Source organism: Cupressus sempervirens, chromosome 6 (genome assembly GCF_028749045.1).
Source record: "Cupressus sempervirens isolate cs-2001-9-10 chromosome 6, ASM2874904v1, whole genome shotgun sequence".
Taxonomy (NCBI): Eukaryota; Viridiplantae; Streptophyta; class Pinopsida; order Cupressales; family Cupressaceae; genus Cupressus; species Cupressus sempervirens.
Genome location: NC_143123.1, coordinates 320,724,922 through 320,746,729, shown reverse-complemented (window position 1 = coordinate 320,746,729; position 21,808 = coordinate 320,724,922). Strand labels below are relative to the sequence as shown.

The window sequence follows — 21,808 nt, the reverse complement described above, 5'->3', positions numbered from 1 at the left end:
ACTTTTACAACTGCCAACCAAGTCTCCTTAATAAATAGCTCATATTGTCCACCCATTATTAATATTTCTCTTTTCTTGTTCCTCAACAATGGCTCAATTTTCTTCAATATTCTTCTCAATTGATTATCATCTTGAATATCACATAGATTTCTAATGGCTTGTTCTCTAATTTTCTTGTCTTCTTCTTTTGCTTTGGCCTTCTTTTCAATTAATCTATTATGCAATTTTTTTGGGATGATTGCATTCTTGTGCATGAAAAGTGCTTAAAATCAACCATATACTTGATAACTATATTTTCTAGTTTTCTTTTCAGAAAGGGGTCATACAAGTCATAATACTTGTTCAATTGGGAAGGGTGTCCATCCTTTATTATCATTTTATTCATCCTTCCAAATTTTGGTTTCCAACTTTTCTTCTTCTTCTCACTGCTCTCTCCCTATTGTGGCTAAATATGTGGTGAGGTAATTTGACCTCTCATCTTCTATGGTGGTGTCTCTTTCTCTTTCTCTTTCTCTTTTGCACTGTTCTTTCCAACATATGTCATAAATACTTTTGGCCTCTTCTTGGGTCTTAGACTAGTAGCCATCTCCTTTATTCTTTTTGATAATTTAGGTGCCATTTCCTCCTTTTTCTCCTCCTCCTTTTCCTTCTTGACATGAGTTAAGGTCATTTGTGGAGAGGTACTTGTAAACCTCCTAGAAACTATCGGGGTACTTTACTCATTGATATCTATTACATCTTCTTCTTCCTTGACTGGTTATGGTTCTATTACTAATGGTGTTGCACTAATAAGGCTTGGTGCTATAGGGGTAGGTGCTACTACTAGTGGACTTTTAGTAGGTACTATTGATAATGGTTGTACAAGAAGGATATTTCTTTATCCACTTTCCTTCATCTCAACTTCTATTTTCTTAGCCTCAACATATTCTTCCTTTGTTATGCCAGTTTCTTGGAGCATTTTCTTTATAATATTTTTAACTTTCCCCTTGGTTGTTTTTTATATTTGGATTTTTTGTGCTTCTTCCAAGATTTCCTCTATTGTCCCCATTTTTTACCATCCTCACCAATATTTTTCTTCCAATTCTCCTTTGTACACTTATCTATTTCTTCCTCTAAAACCTCATATCCTAAGGGGTCAACAAACATAACTCTTGGAACATTGCTTCTATGGAAGTATTTTCAATCTCTACCATAAAAGATATCTCTTCTTTAGGTTTCTCTACAACTAATTTTGGTATTCTTACCATTTTCTTCATTTTAGATTGGAAAGTTCTTATCAAGCTATTTATCTTCATAATCATAGTCTTTTGATATTTTCATGTAGTGATGGCTCATTAATTCCATTGTGTACTTTTCTAATTTCCACTTTGATTTAGGCATATTAGGGAATCTTCTCATGACATGAAATAATTGGTAGGTTATCAAAGATCCAAATATAAATGTGTAATACTTATTCATCTTAATCCTCTTAAGGTTGTCAAAGAGTTATTGTTTCAAAATCTCACATAGTTTGACTTTTATCCCCTCAATGCACATTTTATATGTTGCATTAATGAAGCTTGCCGAGACTTGATATTCCCTAGATATGGAAATCATCTTATATGCTAATATATTTCTAATGAATTTGACATCATCTTGTCCAATCAAACTTAGCATCATACCTCTTTCATTCCATTTATTCTTTGTATTTTTTAGTACAATTTTCTTTACATTTTCTCATTGATAGCTATTTTTCTTTTGGTTCTTATGCCTATCACTTCATGTATTAGGTCACTAGTTATTTTAGTGATTTCATCTCTAATCCAATTTTTTTATGATGAAATCTACTCAAGATAATTCTTGCCCATTCTTCATTGTAAAATTCATGGTGGTGTTGAAAATATAAGAGGAGTAACTGAGAGGGGGGGTGAATCAATTACCACTAAAATAAATCCTAGATCCCTTAGATTTAAAATATATAATTTAGACTAATAAAACTGATTACTGTTGATACTTGGTAAACACACAAAAAATGTTGTAACTTGGTAAATGCAGAGTGTGAATTACTTTAGTAAATCTTAAGATGTTATCAGTAATTACTTACCAGCATGAAAGAAATAACATGAACACACAAGACACCAAGATTTAACATGGAAACCCAATTTGGGAAAAACCACCAATATAACTAGTTACTATTTTTCACTCTTCTGAAGTGAGCCCTATTAGGAGCCAACCTCCTGGTAAAGATTACAAAACACACTGTTAGATGTGACCCTATTAAAGGATTTAATCACCCTATTAGGAGTGGCCTTGCAAAAGGTCTTAAAACAATTCAATGGAATTTCCACCTTGTTAGAAGATTGACAAATGGACGTTAAACAACTTTATTAAGTGATTTTAGTTCACTGCTACAATGGTTAGAGAGTAACAATGAAATGAGCTAATTTTGATGCAACTAAATTGCTAACTACATATCTCTACTCTAGTTCATACTTGATCCTTCCTAATTGAATAATACTTTTCTGCTCCACAAGAATATTTGCTTATCCTTCAAGTTCACTTCCTCTTCTTTTCTCTTTCAACTCATTCAACTTGCATCTCACACTTTAAAATCACAACTTGACCTTTTACTTATACCTTCCAAATTGTCAAGTTGGTTCAAATGCAAATTAAAATAACCAATATTTATCACCTCAGTCGGATAGAATCAATAGGTAAAATAATTAAGCTTTACATGCAAAAAAAAGAAAATCTTGTGATAGCTAACCCAACTCGATAGAAACTGATTCTGAAGTGATTTCCTATGTTAACCAATAGAAGCTTAGTTAACACTGCGAACTTACAAAATTTCTTTGGTAACCAAGTGAACTTGGTTAAGACTAACTCTGCTCAAATTTTCCTTTGTTAACTAAGCAAGCTCGATTAACACTCTTTTATGCTTAACCTCCTTTGACGCCTGAGTGAGCTCGGTAGAAACTACCTTCTACATAAAATAAACTTAGGAACACTCAATAGACTAGGAAAACTATCTTCATTGACTAATTGAGCTCAGAATGCACTGACTGTTAATTGATATGACATTTATGTAACATCAAAGACAATACACAATCAATCAATTGTATCCAACAATATCCGTCTTTGGCATTGATGGAAACACAACATGTCATAGCACAATGGAATTTTGAGAACAAGACTCCCTCTATTAGAAAGTTTTTTCCTCATTAATTTTATGTAGAAAACTTCTCTTTTAGTGTTCTCCTTCTATGAAGGAACTTCTTAACTCCTTAGAAAAATTTCAAAAAGATATGATAGTAAACTTCTCCCTCTTTAACAACACATGCCAAAGTCAATTCTGATTAGTGCCAATGTACCTCAAGTACACAACTTGGTTCTTGTTGATGTATCACTAAAATTTTATTTAGTGAGTTTCAGATAGAGGAATGACCCCTAGCTTACCTCTTAGATACAAAAATGCATCCTTAGGTAATGGCTTGGTGAATATATTTTCAATTTGTTCTTTTGTATGCACATATTCCAATATGATTTCTTTGTCTTGTACTAATTCTCTTACAAAGTGATATTTGATAGCAATGTCCTTTGTTTTGGAATGCATCATTGGGTTCTTTAATATGTTGATTGCAACTAGTGTCATCACAATACATCACTATTGGCTCTTTAATTTCAACCTTCATTCCTTCCAACAACTATTTGAACCAAACAATGTTAGAACAATTCACTACTATTGCCACATATTCTGCTTCTACTATGGATTGAGATGTGTAGTTTTGCTTCTTGTTTGTCCAAGATACAAGTCTTTTACCAAGAAAGAATGATCCACCACTGGTGCTTTTTCTATCATTAAGATTTCTTGCCCAATCAACATCAATAAATACTTTTAGGTCAAGGTTGCCTCCAGGTTTGTACCATAAGCCATAGACTTTAGTATCTTTCAGATATCTCAAGATTCTTTTTATTGCCATCATGTGGTTTTCTCTAGGTTTAGCTGAGAATCTTGCCACCATCCCAATTGCTAAGGCAATATTAGGCCTTGTATGTACCACATATTATAATTTCCCAATTATTGATCTATATAAGGTCTGATCTACTTCTTTGGAGTCATCATCTTTTGTAAGCTTAAGTCTACTACACATGGGCGTTCCAACTAGTTTTGAATCTTTCATTCCAAATTTCTTGAGTATCTCTTTGATGTACTAAGAATAAGTGATATAGATACCATTTTTTTTCTATTGTATCTGCAATCCAACAAAGAATTTTATTTCACCAAACAAAGACATTTCAAATTCTTTATTCATTTGTTCTAAAAATTCTTTGCATAAATCACCATTTCCTATGAATAGAGTATCATCCACAAATATTTTTACCAACATGATCTTCTTGTCTAGTCCTTCCTTGATATATAGGTTACTATTATCATTTGTTCTTTGAAAGCCAATCTATATCAAATAGTTATGTAGTCTTTCATACCAGGCTCTAGGAGCTTGTTTTAGACCATATCAGCCTTTGTGTAACTTGTAGACCATGTCCCTTTTTTCTGGATCAATAAAACCTTTTGGTTGTTCAATGTACACTTCCTCATCAAGAATTCCATTTAAGGATATAACATCCATCTGATATACCTTGAATCTTGTATGAGCTGCATAAGCAAGTAAAGTCCTAACACCTTCTAATCTTGTAATAGGGGCAAAAGTTTCACCATAATCAATACCTTCTTCTTGAGAATAACCTTTACATACCAACCTTCCTTTGTTTCTTGGCAATTTTTCATCTTCATTCAACTTATTTTTCAATACCCATTTTGTACCAATCACATTTTTATCTTTGGGCCTAGGTACAAGAGTCTAGGTTTTATTCTTTTCTATCTATTCTATTTCTTCATTCATAGCCTCAATCCAACTTTCATTTTCCAGTGCATCATTAACATTTCTAGGTTTAAATTCAGTAAGTAAGCATGTACCTTTTAGTTTTCTTCTTGTCATTGTTCCATCAAATTTGTCTCCAATGATTTGATCAGGTGCATCATGCCTTCTAACATATTTAGCCAATATAGGTTCTTTGACTTTTGAATGAACTGCACTATCTTCATTTTGAATTTCAACTTTTGGCTCGAGTCCTTCAATTTGTGGCTCAAGTTCTTCAAACTTGGTATGAACTAACTCGGTAGCCTCTAAATGTGACTTTGGTCCTTGTGACTTGGTTTGCACTTCTTACAACTTGGTAGCTAATGGAGATTTGGAGAGTTTAGGAGATGAAGTCTCCTTTTTGTCAAATGTGTTTGGCAATGTATTAGGTTCATAGTAGACAAATCTTTTGTAATGTCTTTTTTCTTCAGTCTTTTCTACAAACTCATCAATTCTCACATGTGCACTTTCTATGATTTTGTGAGTCGATAAATTTAGACATTTTTATACTTTACTTCTATAGAAATATCCTATAAATATACCTTCCGCACCTTTTACATCAAAATTTTCTTTTCTAGATTCTTTCAAGATATAACATTTGTTGCCAAATACTTTCAAGTAACTTACATTGGGTTTGTAGCCATACCATAGTTCATAGGGAGTTTTTTTTGAGTCCTTCAACTAAACTCAGTTCAAAGTATGAACTATAGTGCTAATAGCTTCTTTCTAGTATTTGATAGCAACATTCTTCTCAATCATTAGTGTCTTTGCACAATCTATGATGGATCTATTTCTTCTTTCAACTATTCCATTTTGCTCAAGAGTATGAAGGGCTGATACTTGTCTTTTGATTCTTCTTTCAATGCAAAAATTGTTGAATTCATTTGAGATGATTCACCACCTCTATCTAATCTTAAGCATTTCAATCTTTTTCCAGTTTCCCTTTCTACTCTAGCAAGATACCATTTAAATTTCTCAAAAGCTTCTAATTTTTCTGTGAGATACCTAACATTCATCATTCTAGAATAATCATCAACAAAAAGAATGAAAATTTTTTCTTCACTATAAGTTTCTATTCCAATGGGTCCACATAAATTAGTATACACAATTTCCAAGACATCTTCTGACTAATAGTTTTTTCTCTTAAAATAGTCTTTCTCATTTTACCAATTTGGCAATTCTTGCATAATCCAACATTAGGTTTCTTCAAACTAGGGAGACCTCTTACTCTTTCGAGTTTGCTAATCTTGACCATATTATCAAAGTTCACATGATATAGTATTCTGTGCCATAGCCAACTTTCTTCTACTTGAGCAATAAAACATGAACAATCACCAAGATCAAGATAAAATATAAAAACCTTTGGTTTGCCTACCTAATCCAATTAGATTTCCTTGGTTGTCCAGCAGTCTTGCCTTGCCATTCAAGAATTCTACCTTGAATCCAATGTTGTTCAGCTATGTGACACTTAGTAAATTATACTTTAGTCCTTCAACCCAATAGGCATTGTCACATACAAGTTCATTGGTTAATGAGATTCAACCTTTCCCTTTTATGCAACAAGGTTCATTGTTTCCAAACCTTACACTACCTTCATCATAGTGTTCAAAATGTTCAAACTTAGTTTGTCTCTAGTCCTATGGTGAGAACATCCACTATCTATGATCCATGTGTCATTATTGCTAACATGAGAGACAAGTGTCATCTTATCTCCATCATCAGATTCATCTTTTACAACGATATACACTATTTCATCTTCATTGTTATTAGAATCTTTAGCCATAAAAATAAGTTTTCTTACCTTTGTCTTTTTAAGATTTGTGACCTTTTATTTTCTTCTTGCCTTTGTACTTGTTTCTTTTCTTTTCTTCTTTTCCTTCTTTGTTTGGACACCTAGTAACAATATGACCAATTTCTTCACAAGAAAAACATATTAGAGGGATTTTACCTTTGTACTTTCCTTTGCTCCTAGAATATTTCTTTGCAAGTAGAGCTTCAACAATTTAAAGATCACTATCGTAAATTTCTTTAGTTTCTTCCTCACTTTCTGATTGATTATCTTTTATTTTCTTTCCTTTTTCTTTGAGTGAGAGTTTAGCTTCAAATGCAGATTCAATATTCTTGGAAGTAGGAACATATTTGTCAAAGTTGTCTAGTTCAAAAGCTATCAATCATCCTACTAGGGCATCCAAGCCTATCTTGTTATTTGGATCACATCTCTTTTCTTGAATAGCAGATATTCTAATTACAAAGATGGGAAGCAAAGTTCTAAGAACTTTACTTACAACAATTTCTTCTTTAATTTCTCCTCTAGATGCTTTGATTGCACTAACACCAGCCTTGATTCTTTCCACATATTTTGCAATATTTTCATCTTCTCTCATCCTCATTTGATCAAATTATCTTCTAAGGCTTTTTTCTTTGGCTCTTCTTGCATTGTCATCTCCTCCATAGATTTCTTTCAGCTTGTTTCACATATCAAAAGTAGTTTTACAATCTTTGACCTCATCAAATTTAGCATAATTGAGAGTAGATACAATGTCAATCATCATGATGTTATGGTTCTTCTTCTCAGCAATATCATCAACTAATAATGTTCCAATGGAATTTTTATATTCTTTATCAAGATATTTGTATCCTAAATCATTGATGGTAGCTAGATGAAGCCTCATAAGTCCTTGCCATGGTATAAAGTTGTCTTTGTTTAACTTTGGAATCTCTCTCTTGTAAGACATCCTGATCTTAAGCATAGGTCCTTGAAACCTTCTCCATAAGCACCAAAAGCTTAGATACCAATAGCTAGAAATATAAGAGGAGTAACTAAGAGGGGGGGTGAATCAGTTATCACTAAAATAAATCCCAGATCCCTTAGATGTTAAATATAAAATTCACACTAATAAAATTGATTACTATTGATACTCGATAAACACACCAAAAAATGTTGTAACTCAGTAACTGCAGAGTGTGAATTACTTTAGTAAATATTAAGATGTTATCAGTAATTACTTGCAAGCATTAAAGAAATAATATGAACACATAAGACACTAGGATTTAATGTGGAAACACAATTTGGAAAAAACCATCAATGTAACTAGTTACTATTTTTCTCTCTTTTGAAGTGAGCCTTGTTAGGAGCCAACCCTATTAAGGGTTACAAAACACACTATTTAGGTGTGACCCTGTTAAAGAATTTGATCACCCTATTAGGAGCGGCCTTGTAAAAGGTCTTAAAACAATTTAATGGAATTGTCACCTTGTTAGGGGATTTACGAATGGACATTAAACCAACTTTGTTAAGAGATTTTAGTTCACTGCTACAATGGTTAGAGAGTAAACATGAAATGACCTAATTTTGATGCAACTGAATTGCTGATTATAGATCTCTACTTTGGTTCTTACTTGATCCTTCCTAATCAAATAATACTTTTCTGCTCCACAAGGATATCTACTTATCCTTCAAGTTCTCTTCCTCTTTTTATCTCTTTCAACTCATTCAACTTGCATCTAATACTTTGAAATCACAACTTGACCTTTTACTTATACCTTTTAGATTGTCAAATCAGCTCAAATACAAATTAGAATAACCAATATTTATCACTTTAGTCAACTAGAATCAATAGGTAAAATAATCAAGCTTTACATGCCAAAATAAGAAAATCCTTTGGTAGCTGACCTAACTCGGTAGAAATTAATTTTGAAGTGATTTCCTGTGTTAACTAACAGAAGCTAGGTTAACACTGCAAACTTACAAAATTCCTTTGGTAACTGAGTGAACTTGGTTAACACTAACTCTACTCAACTTTTTCTTTGTTAATGAAGTGAGCTCAGTTAACACTCTTTTTTGCTTAACTTCCTTTGACACCCAAGTGAGCTCAGTAGAAACTGCCTTCTACACAGAGTAAACTCAGAAACACTTACATTGACCAAGTGAGCTTGGTTTGCATTGATTGTTAACTGATATGACATTTTTGTAACATCAAAGACAACACATAATTAATCAATTGTATCCAACAAGTGGAATATGAACTAACCAATCTATAATTTCCCTAGGTTCTCAAATTCATCCTTAAACTTCATGTCTTGTCTATATACCTTATCAAAATCACTTCAAATTTGTGAATATCCTAATTTTTCAAATTTTCAGTTCATATAGTACCTTACATCCTTCACAACTAACACTCTATCTAGAATTTGCAAAAAAGCCTAAGCAAGGTCATCTTGCAAATGTGTATTTAAACTTATACCTTGGTTTTTCCAGTATATAATGCAGTAAAGAGGTATCCATTTCCTTAATTTCAAATGACTTCATAGTTTTATCCTTAAAGGTGTGAATACATGCCTTAATATTTTAGAATCATGACTTAGTGTAAACTTTCTTGAATTCACTTCTCAATTACTTAAAATCACCTTTAATTTTCTCTCCAATCTCCTCCACAATTTTTTGTAGGCTCCAAATTCTTGAATGGTGTTTAATAACTTTGATTTCAGGTCTTATATCTACTATAAATTTGATCCACATAAATTGTTCATTTACACATAACTCAAAAAGATGATTCTATAATCAATAGTCTTAATTCCATTCTCTTTCTCACATATGATCTCAAATCCTTATGAGCTCTTAAATGTAGCTTAAAAATAATATTTCCATGCTTCTCCCAAGTGCACAAACTTTTGGACAACTATAGATATCATTAACAATATTTATACATACATATGTGATCAAATTATAAAGTAAACATAACCATAAAATAGTGCAACTCATAACACTATTATTTGTTAACTAGGGAAACCGTGGCCAAGGGAAAACCCTAGTGGGGATGGTACATGCAAAATGATCCACTAATCAAAAGTATCTTGTGAAAGATATTGAGCCTGTTAGGAGCCTAATACATTTGTATAGTGTATCTATCCTTGTTAGAGGACTAGGACTTGTTAGAAGTCTCATCCCTATTAGGAGTTAGTACTAAAATACAAGTAGCAAGTTGAGCCCATTTTCCAAACATGCATATATAGTAGTACAATATGTATAAAATGGTGTAGATACAAAAACCTTTTACACAATGTTGATATCTTCAATATCTAATTTTTCCTTGTATCTCTATCTTCAAAAATGATAATACATCCATACTGTATTGTACTATCATCAACTTCACATCAATACTAATCATATAAAGTGCACATTCAAACATTATTTTATAACAATACAATGCCACACTATTATAAACAAAAATTTATCCTTTATACCAAACTGCTTAACCAATCATCCCTTAATAGATTGCACATTTCCCAAAACTTGAAATTACTTTTTGCTAAGTGAGGGTTAACATCTAAGATGTCATCACAACCTTGTTAAGTCATTTTTTTGGGGAAACAAAAGAAATCCCTTAACCAAAATGTCTTTACTCTGTCATCTTCTTTATTTTTTGTATCGTAACCCATACCTAGAAAAATGTCCATAAATCTATCCATACATCTCCAAATCCTTAACACTTTTAACCATATGATTTATACATCATGTACTACCTTCACTCAAACATGCATAGTTTCAAGTACTTCCAGTAAATTGTACTAAAACAAATACCTTGGTTGTTCACTGTTTTGTTGATTAACACTTCGACAATTTTCTTAGCCCATGTATCCAAAACTCCATAGTATATTTTGAATTCTTCATAGTAGGTATATGTTTCCATCAATTACAACTCTATATCATCGTCATACATCTTCTTAGCCAAATTTCCAACATGCTAATACCATTGAGATTCATGTCTTATTTGGAGGTGTAGGTTCTTCCATTTTAGGGTTTAGAAAAAAATTAATGTATATATTTTTTTAAGTCATTGAACTCTTTAAAAGAGAGCCCATCAAAATAAAATGCACACATCTTTTTCCTTCATATTCTAAAAACTATCAAAATTTGATTCAAGTTCCTTAAAAAATCCACAATTCCTTGCATGGAGTTTGTGAGGCATAGTAGTTGTGGAGGTGTATAAAGATTATGTCTAGATGTATTTATGTATTATAATATGGAATATATATTTTTCATTATATTTTATTTTAATTATTTTGAGTTAGGTGGAAGTATAGGTGGGGGTGAAGGTGGAGGCAAGGGTGAAGATGGAGGTGGAGGTGGAGGTGATAGCGGTAATAGATTTTGACCTAAAAGGCCATCTATCAAAAATTCACCCATGAAATATGTCTATGAATGTAACATGCATACATATAGAAATATATCAATTTGAAATTACTAAATGAGGAATTTATTTAATGCACATTTAACTTTACAAAAGAAAACCTATGATTAAAAACACCATTTAAAGGAACTTTTACACAATAAAATTAAGCATTGACAAAAACAATGCCAAGAACTTTAAACTAAATATTCTCTCACTAGACCTAGAGAGAGTTTTATTTCTACCTAGGGTTTTATATTTGTTTTTTTTATAGGTTCCTAGAGTTTACATATGTAGGGTATTAGTTGTGGCTATGGTTTATGTACAACCAAACATTTAATTGTACTTAGGGTTTTAAACTTTAATGGTTTTGAGTTTTTCATCTTGTCTAAAGTTTTATGGATTAGATTAAAAATTTAAGAATAAACTATTTTTTGTACAAATAAAAATAATTTTTTACAATAAATAAATATATTTAAACTTTCTAGAATGATCTAATTATCTATTTATTGCTTGCAAAAAAACAAAAAATGACTGATAACTTATATATGTTAAATTTACATAGAGCTAGAAATTAATAAATTAACAATTTTAGGTTAAATTGGAAGGGAAAAAAAGGGTCTATTACCAAGTGAGCACGTTAATGTGCAAAACTCATGACTTCATACATTCAACACAAGTTATCTTAATTTGAATAAAGGGCTTTAGATTGACCTCCATAAGAAAGGGCTTATTTTAGATGGGAAGTGGTCAAATATAGAAGAACCAAGAAGGTTGAGAAGAGGGATTTTTAAAAATAAAAATTTAAAAAAATTAAGGTTAGGCATCCAAAATCTATGTGATTCCATTAACATACAGGATCCTTTCCTTTGCATATGGGAAAAAATGAATCTCACTGCGTATGTAAAATCCTCAAATTCTTTCTGCTAATAAGGTGTTAGAAAGAGATACTATTGAGAAAATAAATTTATGGTGTCATTTATGGACACTACATATTATTCTCTTATTTTTTTAATAAGATTTTGAGTTACCGATTATATACTAAGAGAAAGCTGCTAAGTATGGATGAATAAGATAGCTTATAGGTAGATACTTTGGATCAGTGTGAGCATACATTTATGAGATATATGTGCTAGAATTACAATAGGAAAGGTAATTCTGAGAGAGGGGGGGGGGAGTGCGGCGAGTTAGTACTTTAAACTTTGATCCATAAAATATTCACCACACACCTATCTTAGATATTCACTAAGTAAATTGAAATACCATGTAAAGAATATACTTCTAAAGTATGTAAATAAGTAAGAATTAACACATTCATGAAACATGATATGATTACCTAGAAAACCTTAAATGAGAAGGTAACATTGGGGTGGGGATGACACCCACAAATCTTCACTATTGTAGTAATAAAATGTATCTAATGAAGGTTACAATGTTTGATCATGAACCATGATCTACCCTATGATAGGTATTCCTTGTTAAAGGCTTACAAAGACTGTTAGGTCTCACCCTATTAAAGGATTTCAACACCCTATTAGAAGTGTGCCTGGTTAAAGGACTTTCAACTCACAATTAAGTAAGCACCTTGTTAGAGGATTTCAATACAGCCTGTTAGGACTACTCTATTAAGAGATTTAACTAATTCATCTATTAGAATGTCTCAAGATTGATCTTGCAATTAACACTCTGATGCTTGACGATAGATCACCTCTATCCTATTGTGTACTTGATCCTTCTTGATCTGACTCTCTGTTGTTCACTGTTTCCTTCCTTTGTTCTCCTTTAACTAATTCTATAATATAGTTCAGATCATAATGCCTTGATCACCACGAATGTCCTAGTTTTTTCTTGAAAAACTCTCCTAGATCATTCATTCATTACCTCTCTCACACATATGAAGTTTAGGTTTTTTCCTCCTTAAGAAGACCTAGGTGATTTAGGGTTAGGTATGAATCAATAGTTGTGATTCATCCATATTGCCACTACCTTCCCTTTACCTGATTGGGTGCATGTGATACATATGGATTTCAAATTAAGATTCATCCTTATAACCAAAATATCATAATTCAATCTTTAAGTCAACTCAAAAATTGTTTACATAGTAGTTTGTGCCACTACAAACAACTATGACAAAACTATGCTACTTGGCATCTAGAGTCCTTGGTGCTCGACACATACCATAACTTCAATGTTGTCACTCAACACCTGAATGACTCAATATGCACTACTTGCTCAACTCCTAAATTACTCAGCACATGTTGTCTATTTGGTACTTGAGTGATTTGACACATGAGTGACTCGACACTCATTGTGTACTTGACATGCTCTAACTTATATGTTGTGCTTGGTATATGTTACTTGTTCGACATGAACTAAGTAAATGACTTAAGTGTATAGATACTCACTAGTCAAAACCAATTTGAGATTAACAATGTCCCCCTTTGACATGAGTGTCAAAAACACTTGGTCATATATTAATACTCTTATTCTTATGAGCATAACATAAATGACTATTCAGCTTCTTAAAAAAATTTCAAAATATCAAAATTTTGCAATATGACTTATACCTTGAAATCTCATAACTCCTTCTAAGTTGTTTGATCTATTCTATACTATATTTTATTAAAAAAAATCTTTCTCTTTCTAAGTAGGTTTTCCTTAACTAATACTCTTTCTCTATTTTCTGCTTGCTTGCTCTATTTTCTACTTGCTTTCTCTTACTCCCCATTTTCTACTCTTCTCTTACCCTTTGTTGCTCCCCCTTAGCTCTTACTCCCCCTTTTTGACACTGCTATCAATGGGTTATATACTAATAGAGTATTTTTACAAAAATGATTTATGAACCTCAAGAATAATCTTAAGAGATGCATCCCAATTATCACGTGCTACCTCTAAAGACTTAATTTGGATGACCAACTCTGCAAAAAGGTGTACTAAGCCATTTAATGTAGAAAGATTGGGGTCTTTCTTCATAAGTCTTTCTACATTGCCTAGCTCCTTGTGTAAGATCTCCCTGTGAGGAGTCAATTTAGACTAGATGCTAATTAGTTTATCCCTGATGTTGGCTTTGTCTGCATGTAATGTTGCTATTTGAATTTAGGTTTGCAAAAGGGTCCTCAAGTGTTTCTCACTTTAAGCTTGAGTTATGGTAAATTTAGCTCTAGATGACTACATTTGACTTTCCAAGATTAGGATGTGATTTCTTATCTCCCATATGAAGAGTGTAGGATTACACAATTTGGTGTATAGAGAGAAAATGTTCTTGAGTACCTTCTTCACAACTTCTATCCTAGTTTCCAATGCAACTTATGTTAGTGCTATATCACTTGATATCTTCTCATTCACTTTATTTTGAAACTTCTTCTTAGACCATTCTAATAATTTGGCATTAGTAGTTTGTATCACTTACTCTTTCCACTATGTTGGTCAATTGTTCAATGATTAGCTTTGTTTCATCTGGAGTAGGCAGACTAAATGCATCTAAAAATATGTTTTTGATCTTAATCAAAGCTTTCTTCTACTGATGCTCCCTTCTAAGCACTTCTTGATGTTTCTTTCTTGCTAGGGCCTCTTGAAGTATACCCATCTGCTCAATTTTTATCATTGCATAATCAAACTTAGACAAAACAATTTCTTCATCTAGGCTAACATCTCCATAAGTTATTACCTCTTCTACCTTAGATGAGCTAGGAATCGACACTGAAAATTGCAATGGTGTTGCATCTATGCTCGACCTTTGAAGAGTTTAACTGGAAGGAGTTCCAAATTTTGGTAATGGCACCAGTACTTGAATTGCTTTTATCTCCTTTGGCTTGAATATCAAATTTGTTTTCTTCAGGCTTGTCCTTTTCTTCCCTTTGGATATTAGTTGCACCTTGAGCTTGTGTTGGAGGTGTAGGTACATCTACCTGACCTATTTGACTTGGTCTCCATCATTGATTGGTGTTTCTACCTTATCTTATCCAACTATCTCAACCTCGTCTTTTTTAGGTTCTTGAACATTTTTTGAGACTAGAGTGCTTTCCATGGGTGTATTGATAGTGCCACCAACTATCTCCTTCCTTTGATATGCAACTAAGAGTTGTGAAGATTGTACACTAGTGATTTTGTTACATCCCAATTTTTAACCTAATTTGGAATATAACCATTGAAGTTCACATGAATTCAATTGGTAGTTTAATTTATTATAATCTGGCGAAATGGTAAGATAGTTAGTCATTATGATTTCAAGTGAAGATAACATGCTAGTTGATTGTTAAATCACAAATTTATGGGATTAAGAAGATGGTTAACCATTGTGATTATTTATAATTAAATAATTTATTATGATAATATAATTTAACTGTGGAGAATTTCCTTGTAGGAAGCATGTCGAAGGGGTGAAAACATTGTTAGAAAAGAAATAGGTAGGAGCATCACCATCACTGAGCAAATGGGTTGAGGACCTAGCAACTTGAAAATAAGATACATCTGTGGGACCCACATGAGCTATTTTAATAAATTATTTAATTAAAATAATTGAAATATAAAATTTACCTTGAAGGATTTATTATAATCTTTAACTTTATTATTATAATAAATATATTTATATACGTGCATATAAATATAAGGGGATATGGCACCATTATATTATAACAATTTAATAAAGCAATGTCACTCTATTAATATATTTACATATACATTTATAAATATAAGATTATAATAATAATATTCAAAATATAATAACATTTGACTTATAACATTTGAATTTCATAATAGAATTATTATCTTCCAATTCTATTCTTTCCATTTTAATAATCTATTTTTTAATCGATTTAATATTTGGCAATTCAAGATTTTTTACAATCCTTCCAACTTCTCTTCCAACCTTTTTATTTTTCTTACCTTTAAATTTGAATTTATTATGTAGTCAAATAGTTTATTGTCTTGAAACCAATGGGAGCCAAGAAGTCACGGCTCGTTTCTTAATATGGGAGCCGTGAGAGGAGTCGGGGAGGATATATATTTTCATTCCCATTTAAAAAAAAAAAATTGTGATCTTCCCTTGTTTATGGTGGCTCCATTTTCAAATCCATATTCTGCTTCAAGTCTGCCATTGACAATGCTTCCATATGAAGTAGTAAGCCATTTTCATATTTGGTGCTACGTATATTGACTTGCTTCCTCCCTTTAGCTTCTACAATGTCACTAATCTTTTGATACTTCAAGTACCAGTTAATTTTTCTTTAGTCTTTGGCATGATATAACTCCTTGATCGATGGTTGTTTTTTGATGTCTTTTTTTATGAGTAGATAGTTTGATTTTGCTACTTCAATTCTAATGGCTGCATATACTTTCAATGGATGAAGGCATGGATATAGTCTGCAGTCATATTCCAAAAAATCAATGATTTCATCTTGATTATCATACACATATTTCTTGTTTTTTTTACTTCCTTGGCATTGTGCCATCCATTCTATATTGTCATAACTGTTGGATTCTAATAAGAATATTGTATTGGTGTGTTCATTCTGTGCTCTATTTTGTATATCTTCCCTTAATGATGATAATACTACCGTTGGATTTAATTACTGGTCTGAATGGAATATGCATTATTTAAAAACATAGCTTCCTTAGTTAGAACTTCATAGGGACTGATATCATGTCACCTATTGTATTAATAACCCTGAGATTGTCTTAGTTATGAATATGGAAGATGGAAACTATAAGAAATATGTCATATGCATTTGTGATTCATAATTCCTCTTTATTTGATTACTGTTAGGTACATATTGTTAGAGCTGAAAATAATGCAAAGGAGTTTGCATATTCATAACCTTTTCTTTTCTGGTTTGAATCTTAAAACCATAGCTAGCTATACATTAATAGATTGAGACTAGATTATAACACCTTGTTGTTGGTTTCTGGCTTAATATAGAATTCATTGAAGATCTTCAGCTTGAATGAATGAATGAACCAATATCAATGATCATGTTTTATAGTACCAAGATGCCTAGTGGATCGCAAGATGACCCTTGTCTATTTATGGTAGGGAGGACCTTTCTTGGTAGAGATTGTGTATGGATAAAGTTGTGGTCTGAGGCTGGGTGGTTAAGCCCCTAGCAATGTTTCACCTCTCCCCAAGAAGTCAGATGTACATCAAAAAGAGATAATCTATGCATTCAATTGTTATTAGAAATAGGTATTATCACTTTTATGATGTATGCACGAGAAGGTAAGATTAATTGAGTTAATTCATCATTACATATATTTTACACCTAGATGTGAGATAGATTTATGGATTGTTTTTCATTTATGTGAATATCGAATATGAGCATATTTACTAATTTTGAGTTACTGCTACAATTAAGTAATCAGAAGAATGGAATCAGAAGCCCTGATTGAATTGGTGGTATCGAAAGACCTATTGAATCAGTGGTATCATAAGCCCTAACTGATACCCTGGTAATTGAAAGCCCTAAATGATTCAATGGTAATCAATTCCCTAATTGATACGATGGTATAAGATGCCCTAATTTCAAATATAGTGGTATTTAATCATAATCATCATTTGATTTTGAGATAGCGATTTTTAGATGGTAATCGTCATGTGCTATTGTTATAGTGGTATTTGTGGACTAACTCGAGTGGTTGCAGAAGCATCCCTAGTTTTGATTTCAATCTCAAATTTCATGATATGTGGCTTTTAATTTTTAAAGTAATTTTCATTAATGGTGTTTTAAGCTCTTCGTTAAGAAAATTTTGTTTAACAAATTTTAATTATCAATCCCTTTCATATGAATGAAACTGATTTAGTTGACTTCTTATGAAGATGAAGTGATAACTATATTTCTTTGAATATGTTATTTGTTAATTAAGATCCAAGAAAATGGGATGTTACAGACTTGAGGAGTGATTGTAGATGTTTCTTGTGTTTTCACTTCCTCCCCTGCAGTCATAGACTCTAACTTGTAAATTTCATCAACACTTACCAATACAAGGTTGTCACATAATTTGGCTTGTAGTGTATATTGGACAAGTATTCTTTTCAAATCTTCCTCTGTTAGGGGTTTAATGTTTTGACAGTTTTAGTACTTACACTTATTACTTGTGCAAGGTTGGCACTCGACATTTGTGTATCTTGTACACTCTGTTCTAGTTGCTGCTCTTCCTCAGTTGTTTCCTAGTCATCTATATTCATATTAGTGCCTCCCTTAACCATACCTTCTTCATTTTTATCCTCTTCACCATCATCTACTTCAATAGGTTCTTGTTCATCATCTTTGGTTGTGGCTAGTCCATATGTACTCTTACACATTTGTTTGGACTTCTTTACAGTATCCTCTATGATTTTCTATAGTATGTTGGATGCCCTATACTTAGGTACAAATATTACAAAATATTTCTTTATGGCTTTAGACATTTCATCCTTGCTAAGTTCTAGCATAATTTGGGCTAGGCCTATCTCCCTAATTTGCTTCTCTATGTCTAAACAATAATGTCATTTCTACTCAACTCTATCAAATATAAACTTTTAGGTATAAAGTTGGAAATTTCTAGAGGAGATTTCTTAAAAGTATCCATCATGGCATATATTGCCTCCTCTACTTGATTCTTCTCAATCTTTCCAAGGTTATCAAATCCAATGTGAGAGAAATCTGACAAATCAACATTGTTTATAATGTTCTCACATAAATTATCTAGATCTAAGGAGGGACTATGACACACCACTTGGAATTGGTTGTTGTCATCAGATTCAACCTGAGCAACATACTTTCTTCTTGGTATTTTTTGTGTTTAACCTTCCCACTCTTTACGCTTGGCTATCTCTTTAGCCTTCTGTGTAGTGACTCTTGTACTAGCCCTTATGGTAGGTTGGTTTGGGTTGACTACATTTCACAACCTTCTTTGGTTTTGTCACTACTAGTATCTTTTCTTTTCTTTTCTTCTTGTCAGTAGGAATAGGTGCTTCCTCGACACCTTCTACAATTTCTATCTCCTTCTCTTGCTAATCCTCTCCCTAACCTTGTGTCAGTGCCAGTGGTGCTTGAGCCTATGTGTCTTCTTTTTCTTCTTCCTCTTCCTCGGCTCCTTCACCAAATTTTTCTTTTAGTTTATTTACCAATTTGTTTTTTTTCTTGATTACAAAAGTAGTCTTCAATTCCATAGTAATCTTTGATTTGGCAATTTATAATTTCTAAATGCTTTGGCTTCTTTGTCCACTTCTTCTGCAAGTAATGTTGTGATTTCTTTAGAGGCCTAATCAACATTTTTCTCATAGCCTAATGACATTAGCCATCTCACTCTAGGAATTGCTACTTGAACATATGTGTAATAAGTATCAACTAGGAAGAAAACATCATCATAATTTTCTTCACTAATGAGGTTGGTATCCTTAATCTCTTCTTCATAGATTGTTTGAAATCTTCAAAATAACTAGTCATTATTGACTCAAAGTTAATGCCTAATTGTTCAATGAATTCTCCTATTTGTACTTCAATTTATCTATTTATCTTCCATAGAACCTTTCCAAAAGTAGGAAATGTGTTCCACACATAGAAGAAAATACATACCAAAATAGATCCAAATTTACATTGAGTACTCTTTGTTTTCCTTATCACTCCCAAATTTTCAATCAATTGTTGCAACTGCAACTCAACAAGATCATAAGTATGATATTTCTTCATAGTTTTGTAGCCCATGTCCATTGTAATGCAAGTACACTATTTAATCTTCTTGAATAATAAAACTTGTGAGCTATTACCCTCACTACACAAGCTATCAAGGGATCTATGATTGTGTCAACTGTCATTCCCTTTTTGTTCCATACAGCTCCTGTGTTCTTTTCAATGACCTCCTTTGACTCACTTCTCATAGTCTTTGGCCAATCTAGGGTTGGATACCCTATTACCCTATGAACAATTTTCTTTGTAATTTTAACCATCCCATTCTCTAACCATATTGAGTTATCATGAATTTAGCTTAAGAAAATTGTAATCCATTCAGTTTTGAGGACATTTGGAAAATCTAGGGCATGAGTTAAACCTTTCTTCTCGACAAGTTTGCATTCTTCCTTCAATGCTTCATTTTCACATAGTCTTCCATACTCTTCTCTAATTTCCATGTCACCTATGCTTCCAATATTTCAATTATAACAATTCCTAACATCTTGTGTCATTAAGGCTCATGGTGGTATCATAAACAATGCATCAAAAATCCTTCTTATATGCTATATCTCGAATAGCCTTGAAAGTAGGTTTTTTAATCTCATTGCTAATTAGTTGAACATTTAAGACTTCTTTTCCCTCAACACCTTTCTCTTTTGAAGAACTAGACACAATTACATATACCAAGGGTTTGCAAAATTTAAAACTACATAGCTTGGCACATGATAAATACTTTACAAATATGATGAAATGGTGTCAAACAACCATTCAAATCTCCTTCAAATACTCAGATGAAGTTCTCCATAACACCTTTAGTTCTTCGTCTTCTCTCTTGATTTTAAATGATGTTAAATGAGCAAAAATTGATCAAATAATCCTTAAAACATTACAATTAATGTTAAGTGCTTACATAGCTATAAGCTCAATATCAACTAATTTTTGGCTCACTCAACATCCACATGCCTTTCCATTTACTCAAAAATCATAAGAAACTTTTCGTGCTCAGTAGTAACATGGAAAATTTAAATATTTTTTCTTGATTTTTAATAACACTTTTCATCTTTATTCATACATATGTAATCTTCTCAAAATTAGATCCTTAGAACTGATGTATGAAATATCTTTTTAAATATGAGTCCTACATACCTCTTGATTGCTTAGTTTGATGAGGTGTGATCACCTAACCCATTGGGTGAAGTGATCCCATCTGCACTTGATGTTCTGCAATACTCCTTTATCTTTTATGTCATGTTGATATCATTTATGAAATTTTCAATATTTCCCTTGCCTTTGCTTTTGTTGAACTCACAACTTGGCGCCTTTGACCTTGTTGGACAATATTGGCTAATGTGACTAGTCTTCAAACAACTAAAATATGTTTGACTCAACTATCTTTTGTAGTAATTTCTGAAGTGTGTTCTAATACTATTTTTAGGAACATGTCCATACTCTTGATAGTAGTGACAACTATACCTTATATTATAATCTCAATTATAAAAGTTACCCTTATTTTTTAGCTTTTTTTTTTTGATGACCACATGGGGTTGGATCTACAGTCAAAAGCTCTATGTCCATACTTCTGACAGTTATAACAATATCCTTCAAATCTTTGAGTGTGCATGGTCTTGGTTTTGCATTCATGTGCCTAATGACCTTGTTTGTTACACTTATGGTGGTGACCCATGTTCTTCTGCTTAATCTTTTGATTTGCAGTGTTTCTCTTGCACATATTAGAAATATGTCCTCTCTTACCACAATTATGGCAAGTAGGTTTTGAGTTCTTACCTTTGTTACTTCTTTCTTCAACACTTTTGGATTATTCTCCTTCTTCATTACTTGTGTTTCACAATCTAGATGTATCATTGTTAGATCTAGGAGATCTCATCAATTGTTCAAAGTACTTGATAGCTTCATTTGGTTTATTGAATGTTTCAACAAACTCCTTTTTTCCTTTTCAGATCATTTCTCAACTATTCATTCTACAACTTGAAGAAATGTCAATTCTTTTTAATCTACATAATATCATTAGCAGGGAAGAACACTTTTGGAAGCAAAGATTAGGAGTTAATTGGCTCAAAGAAGGAGACCAAAATAC

The 21,808-nt window shown here is 32.2% G+C and overlaps 1 protein-coding gene across 3 annotated transcripts in view; it reads left to right on the top strand.

Annotated features, from left to right (window-relative positions):
* Window positions 1-17,563, top strand: part of BSH (transcription regulatory protein SNF5, putative (BSH)) — a 269,940-nt gene extending 252,377 nt beyond the window's left edge. The window contains exon 10 of one of the 3 annotated variants that reach the window (XM_089788052.1): window positions 17,100-17,563. In XM_089788052.1, the coding sequence (XP_089644178.1) occupies window positions 17,100-17,118 (19 nt within the window). In that variant the 3' untranslated portion in view covers window positions 17,119-17,563. Of the gene's footprint in view, window positions 1-16,985 lie in introns of all 3 variants that reach the window. The other 2 variants (XM_089788058.1, XM_089788055.1) reach the window with 2 other exon arrangements.
* Window positions 17,564-21,808: the final 4,245 nt, after the last annotated feature.